The sequence below is a fragment of the Penaeus monodon genome, chromosome 35 (genome assembly GCF_015228065.2).
Source record: "Penaeus monodon isolate SGIC_2016 chromosome 35, NSTDA_Pmon_1, whole genome shotgun sequence".
In the NCBI taxonomy this organism is placed as follows: domain Eukaryota; kingdom Metazoa; phylum Arthropoda; class Malacostraca; order Decapoda; family Penaeidae; genus Penaeus; species Penaeus monodon.
Genome location: NC_051420.1, coordinates 13,316,096 through 13,323,595, shown reverse-complemented (window position 1 = coordinate 13,323,595; position 7,500 = coordinate 13,316,096). Strand labels below are relative to the sequence as shown.

The window sequence follows — 7,500 nt, the reverse complement described above, 5'->3', positions numbered from 1 at the left end:
TATATATATATATATATATATGATATATATATATTATATATACACACAAACACACAACACATAACACAACACACACACACACACACACACACACACACACACACACATACATTCGTATGTAGGTATAGATATGTATGCTTGAGTGTGCGTTTGTGCGTGTACCTGTATATGTGCGTTGCCAATGGGTGTTCATGTAACTTGTTGATTGCACATTCTGAAAGAAGCTTACAAAGAGAAAATCGCATGAGAGGGAATGAGTAATACCGTCAAGAAATGAATTTAAACATGAAAAAACGTTTATTTCAGTTACGCGTATATAGATATTTGTGCCAAGAGAAGAGGATTTATTCATTTTACGCAACTTTCAACACTCATGTATAGTGAGATGTCACTGCTAATCATAGATTCGTTGTATCAATATTTACGGAGTTAGTGCAAATAGGTTGTAAAAATTCATAGATTAGGTTCAAGTGGAATATCTTTGTTGAAATTGTATGTATGGCATTTTTTCCCGTCCCTCTTCCCCGTCACCAACCTCCTCTCCTCTCCCTACCCCATCCACCAACTCTGCTCCCTCCACACCCTCCCTACTTTCTCCCCCCTCAAAACTCCTACCCTCTTCCCTCTCCCTTCCCCTCCCCTCTCCCCTTCTTAACCATCTATCCTCTATCTCCCCCGAAGACTTCAACCCTTATCCCCCCCCCTCGCCATTTCTTAAGCTTTCAACCCTACTCCCCACATCCCCTCCATCCCCCACCCCCTTAGAATCCCTCTTTTCCCCTCCTTCCCCCTCCCCAACCCTTCCCCCAAACCCTTCCCCCCAACACTTCATACCACCCTAAAACTCAACCCCTATTTTTTTCTTTTCTTCTTTTTTTTCCCCTTTTTTTTGCAGGAGGTGAGAAGCAACCACAAGATGGTGACGCTCCGGAAGGTCAACCTCGACGCTGACGGAAGGTACAAGTGCGAGGTGCTGACGGAGGCGCCCCTCTTCAAGACGCTCGTCAGGTCCTCCATCATGCATGTCGTTGGTGAGTAGGGAAGGAGGGAGGGAGGGGGAGGGAAGGAGGGAGGGAGGGGGAGGGGAAGAAGGAGGGAGAAGGGGGAGGGGAAGGAGAAGGAGGGAGGGGGAGGGGAAGAATGAGGGAGGGAGGGGGAGGGAAAGAATGGAGGGAGGGAGGGGAGGAGGGGAAGGAGGGAGGGAGGGGGATGGGGAAGTATGAGGGGAGGGGAGGGGAGGGAAAGAAGGAGGGAGGATTGGGGAGGGGAAGAAGGCGGGAGGATTGGGGTGGGAGAGAAAGAGGGAGGGAGGGGGAGGAGAGAGAAGGAGGGAGGGAGGGGATGGGAGAGAAGGAGGGAAGGAGGGGCAGGGAGAGAAGGAGAGAGGGAAGGGGAGGGGAAGAAGGAGGGAGGGGTGGGGAGGGGAGGAAAAAAGGAGGAGGAAGGGGGAGGGGAAGGAAAGGATAGGGGTGGGTGGGGAGGGGAAGAAGGAGGGAGGGATGGGGAGGGAAGGGAGAGATAGTCAGGGAGGGAGGGAGCAAGGAGGGATAGGGAGGAAAGGGGGGATATAGGAAGGGAAAGGGGAGAGAGGAAGGGAGAAAGAGAAGGAGGGAGAGCGAGAATAAAGAAGAAGGAATAGAGGGAGGGAGGAAGAAGGGGGGAAAGGAAAGGGGATAAGGATAGGGAGGGATGGAGATGGATAGAAAAGGATAGGGATAAGAGATACCGATAGATCTCTCTCTCTCTCTCCTCTCTCTCTCTCTCTCTCTCTCTCTCTCTCTCTCTCTCTCTCTCTCTCTCTCTCCCTCTCTCTCTCTCTCTCTCTCTCTCTCTCTCTCTCTCTCTCTCTCTCTCTCTCTCTCTCTCTCTCTCTCACACGAATTAAAAGCAAAATTGCACCGATTCAGAATAAGCCACACGTAAATATAACACCAGCTCTGTACGATTAATAAAACCTCGACGATTTACACGATAATAATGCTAAGAGTTAAGAAGGGGAAGAAGAAGGAGAAGAAGAAGCAGAGGAAGCAGAAAAAAAAATCAGAAAAAGGTCAGAGGAGGAAGAGGAAGAGAAGTAGATTGGTGTGAATAATGAAGACAAACCGAAATCAAATGAAACTTTTGATCCTGATCGCGAATGCATGTAGGATCTACTTAATCAACCTGACCTTCTATCAACTTTGAATTCCGTCAGTCATGCATTAATAGTGCATGCAAAAATGGAACATGGACAAAATGGCATATATCTCCGGTGAAAGTAGATCCGACTTACACAACCAAGAAGAGGAGGGGGGATGGGGGGGGGGGCTTCTTATGAAACAGCTGTTTATTTCGGGTTTTTTTTTTTTTTGGGGGGGGGGGGGAGTTAGTGAAACAGCTGTTATTTTCTTATTTAGCTTTCAGACTTAAGTTTTATCTCCGTTATGCTATATAATGGTATATTCTTCATCAATCGAATTTGCATTGATACTTTTGATAATATAGTTTCCGCATATCTCTCATAACTTTATCTTTATCACCATCGGAACTCTTTGCCCTGATATTTATCATTATAATTAACATTTTATAGTTTTTATCTTAACATTATACAGCCTATTATTTTCTTATATTAACATATCATCATCACATCTCTTTCTTTATAGTCTATATGCTAGTTAGACGTGTTTTAATTGACAAAATACGAAATAGCATAACAAGACCAGGAGCTTCTTGAGGCAACCGTCCCATTGTACAACAAAACAACACAAAACAAAACAAACCGATTTTTTTCTACTTATAATTAATGACTTTAATTCTTGCATCATCGAAGTTGCAACCGAAGCTGCAATATTCGACTGCGATTTTTTTTTTTTTTTTTTTTTTTTTGAGAGATAGAGAGAGAGAGAGAGAGAGAGAGAGGAGAGAGAAGAGAGAGAGAGAGAGAGAGAGAGAGAGAGAGAAAAAACAATTTTAGGATTTTAATAAGTTTGTCTTGAAGGAGAATGAGGTTGCATGGGGTACCTGTGAAAAAGGGATGTTTCTATCACTGTCTGTTGCCTAATTAAGTAATGCATTTCTGGTTGAAAGAAGGATGATAAAGAGATGAAATAAGGAGGGGAGGGAAGAGAGAGGGGAGAAAGAGGAGTGAGGGAAGGGAGGAAGAGAAAGAAGAAGGAGGGAAGAAGAAAGAGGAGGAGGAGAAGGAGGAGGAGGAGGAGGAGGAGGAGGAGGAAGGAGGAGAGGAGGAGGAGAAGAGTAGAGGAGAGGAGAAGGAGGACGAGGAGGAGAGGAGGAGAGGAAAGGAGAGGAGGAAAGGAGAGAGAGAGAGAGAGAGAGAGAGAGAGAGAGAGACGAAGAACAACAAAGAGAGAGAAAGCAAATCGCTTAGAATACGAACGAGACGCACAAAGGAAAGAGGAAAAACGAACGCAAAAAAATATACAAATAGTAAAAGAAAATAAGCCATAATCATGTTAAGAAACGAACAGTATATAACAACGTTTTGAGCATCCCCTAATTCCTCCTCAGATGACAAAACCGAAAGAGAATGTAAATCGCCTGACGAGGCGAGGAATTTTATCCGAAACGTCATTATTCAGTGTGGTTCACTTGTTTTTGCTTCTGTTAAAACCACACATACACATACACTGAAGATAATGATACATATAAACTGTATAAAAAAACAACTGCATAAACTACAGTATATAAACTATGCCTACCAACTATACAACGTATAAAAGCCATCAGTGTAATAAAATCAACCATGAAAACTATACAACCCAACTATATACACTGTATAAACTACACGTATCTGTATAAACTACACAAGCTATACAAACAACTAATTCCCCCCTCCCCCTTCCCCCCTTCCCCCCTTCTCTCCCTCCCCCCTCCCTTGCAGAGCTTCCGAGGGTGTCCCACAGGTCACGGGAGGTCAGAGCGAATACCGCCTCGGGGACACGGTCAACCTCACCTGCACGGCCCCCCGCTCCATCCCCCCCGCCTCCCTCACCTGGTATATCAACAACCAAGAGGTACGATGGCAGGGGCTGAATTTTCGTTGCTGTTGTTATTTGCGTTATTTGGATAGGATTGTCAACACCCGAGAGGTAAGGTGGCAGGTGTTGAGGTTTCCATTGCTGTTATTATTGTCTACATTATTTTGGTATGTTGAATCTTCATTATTAGCATTATAATTTTCGTTTAATTATTTTAATATGATTGTCAGGATTCAAGAGGTAAGATTACAGATGTAGATTTTTTTTTTGTAATGGTTCTTATCATTTGCATTATTTTTGTTATTTTCTATTTATGTTAGTTAATCAGGTATGATTATCAACATCCAGGAGATAAGATGATAGATGCTGGGGCTTTATCATCATCGCAATTATTTGCATTGATTGTTTTAGTATAATTAGCAGGATTATATTGTTCTAAGACAGATATTGAAACCTTATCATCATTATTAGTATTTATATTATTATGATAGTCACTATCAGTTATATTCTTATTACTGCTGTCAATTTAATGCCATTATCATTAATACTGATAAGCATCCTACTGATCACCTTCATTATCAGTATCATATTTATCATAGTGATATGATTAGAATCCCTGTTGTTATCTCATCTTTTCTGTCTGCTTATTGATATCATCATTACGATTCTCATTATAATTTCAATATCAAAATCAGCCTCTCATTATCATAACAAGGGGATCCCCGTTCTCTTGTTCCTTACCCATTAGTCAGGCATTTTTAATCTATCATCATCATTAACTTTATCATTATTTATTATGATGATGATAATACTGATACGTTTGCATCCCCTCTCTCTATCCCCCTCCTCTTTCCTCTCATCCATCCTATCTTACTCTTTTCTTCTTTTCGTTCCTCTTTTCTTTTCCTTCTTCTTCCCTCCCCCTCTCTCGCCCCTCTCCCTTACTCTTTCCTTCTACCACCTCATTTCCTTACTATTCCTTCTTCCTCGCCCCCATCCTTCTCCTCTCCCTCCCTTCATCTCATCCCCTTGTCTCTCTACCTATTCTCATCTTCCTCCCCCCTCTACCCCCTCCTCCTTCTCTCCCCCTCCCTCCTCCATACCTCCTCTATCTCTCTCTCTCTCTCTCTCTCTCTCTCTCTCTCTCTCTCTCTCTCTCTCTCTCTCTCTCTCTCTCTCTCTCTCTCTCTCTCTCTCTCTCTCCTCTCTCTCTCTCTCTCTCTCTCTCTCTCTCTCTCTCTTCCTCGTTCTGCCTCCCTCCCCCTCCCTCCCTCCCTCCTTCATCCCTTTCCTCCCTCCCTCCCTCCCTCCTCCCTCCCTCCCTCCCTATCCCCCTCCCTCCCTCTCTCTCTAATCCTTTCCTTCCTCCTCCCTCCCTTATCCTTTCCCCCTTCCCTCCCTCCCCCCTCCCCCTCCCCCCAGGCCCCACAAGACTACCTGGTGTCCTACCCTTCCCACGTGGACCACGAAGGGCGCGTCGAGGCCAAGCTGGGTCTCCTGTTCCGGGCCGAGCGCTGGCACTTCGTCGAGGACAACATGACCCTCAGATGCTCGGCCTCGATCCACAGCCTGTACGAAAAGGAGGTCCTCCACAGCGGCATTGTGGTGGAGCCGTTGGTGCCCGCGCTTCTCGAGGACCAGATTTCGGGTGAGTCTGGTTGCTTGTGTTGACGGGGAGGGGTGGGGGTGAGAGGGGGTGGGGCTAGGGGTGGATGAGAGGGGGTGGGTTGAGAGGGGGTAGGGGTGGCGAGGGTGAATGAGAGGGGGGGTAAGGGTGGATGAGAGGGGGTGGGGGTGAGGGTGGATGAGAGGGGGTGGGGGTGAGGGTGGATGAGAGGGGGTGGGGGTGAGGGTGGATGAGAGGGGGTGGGGTACTGGGAATAGTTGGTTGAGAAAGGATTGAGCAACTCGTGGGGGTTTGGTGTTGGTTGAGAGGAAGATGGGGGTGGGGTTGGTGGGGAAGAGGATGGGAATAGGAGGTGTAATTGGGGATAGGGGGGGGGAGGAGTGAAAAAAAAATCGAGGACCAGATTTCGGATTTTTGTGGGATAGGGGAGGGGAAAATGGGGGGGGGGGTGAAATTATGAAATTAGGTGGAGGGGAGGGAAGGGGGGGAAGGGAACTCGAGGACCACATATTGGTTGAAGGGAGGTTGGGGGGGAGGGAGTAAGGCAAAGGGGAACAGAAGAGGGAAATTGAAAGTGGAAACTGATATGTTTTTTTAATCTAACAACATGTATACATATATACATCACATAATTACAATCAGTAGGTTAGTCTCTTCGATGAAACGACTTCACCTCATAAAGGCTTTTTATTGATAGTCAAATTAATACTTGACTTAGCAATTCAAAAAGTGAAGATAAAAAAATATAGATTATACAAAAGTGACAATTATTTGCAAAGATATAAATTCCTTTATAAAAGAGTGCAAGAGAAATATAATAATTGGCTAAGTCACGTATTTAATTAAGAGAGAGTGTAAAAGGAATATGTTAATTAGCAAATATGAATTCATTTATAAGACAATTTAAGAGAAACATATTAATTAACAAAGACATCAATTAATTTATAACTGAATTTAAGAGAATTATCATGAAATCATTTATAAGAGAGTTCAAGAGAAATGTATTAATTAGCAGAGATATCAATTAATTTATAAGAGAGTGTAAAATAATTATATTAATTATCAAAGATATGAATTCACTGATAAGAGAGTTTAAAGGAGAAAAGAATATATATATATATATATATATATATATATATACACACACACATATATATATATATATATATATATATATATATATATATATATATATATATATATATATATTAATTAGCAAAGATATAAATTCAGAGAGTTTAAAAGAATTATATTAATTATTAAAGATATGAATTTATTTATAACAAAGTGCGAGAGAAAAATATTAATTAGCAAAGATGTGAATCCATTTCCAAGAGAGAGAGAAAAAAAGACAAAGAGAATTAATCGTAATGACAAAGAAAAGTAAAGTTAGGGGTTGGGGTAGGTGAGGGAGGAGATGGTGGGGAATAAGATGGTGGGGAAGGGGGGGGGGGGAATTGGCCTAGGGTGGTAAGAGGGGGGGAGGGGTAGGTCGTTGGATTGTATGGTAGGGGAAGGGAAGAGGCTGTATGGTAGAGCTCGAGTGTTCAGTGTTGGAATTGGGAAGGGTGGGGGTGTAGGGTGGGGGGAGCGAGGGTTATTGGGGTGGGATAATCGGGGGTTGAGTGTCTGGTTGCGAGGATGGTACGGGAGGAGTAGGTAGAGGATGGTAGGGAGGAGAGGGTAGAGGATGATAGGGAAGGAGAGATTAGAGGATGGTAGAGAATGGTAGGGAAGGAGAGGGTTAGATGGTAGGGGAGGAAAGGACAGAGGATGGTAGGGGAGGAGAGGATAGAAGATGACAGAGGAGGAGAGTAGAGAGGATGGTAGGGTGGCGGGGTCGAGACTAGGACTGGGTGTGGGAGCCGTGGAATGCATGATTGGGATTAAGATGAA

The 7,500-nt window shown here is 44.0% G+C and overlaps 1 protein-coding gene across 1 annotated transcript in view; it reads left to right on the top strand.

Annotated features, from left to right (window-relative positions):
* The window catches only part of LOC119595240 (cell adhesion molecule 2-like), a 138,345-nt gene that overhangs the window by 116,792 nt on the left and 14,053 nt on the right, over positions 1 to 7,500 (top strand). Inside the window, exons 4-6 of the mRNA XM_037944403.1 lie at positions 896 to 1,031; positions 3,883 to 4,013; positions 5,400 to 5,625. Of these exons, the coding sequence (XP_037800331.1) occupies positions 896 to 1,031; positions 3,883 to 4,013; positions 5,400 to 5,625 (493 nt within the window). The remainder of the gene's footprint in view (positions 1 to 895; positions 1,032 to 3,882; positions 4,014 to 5,399; positions 5,626 to 7,500) is intronic.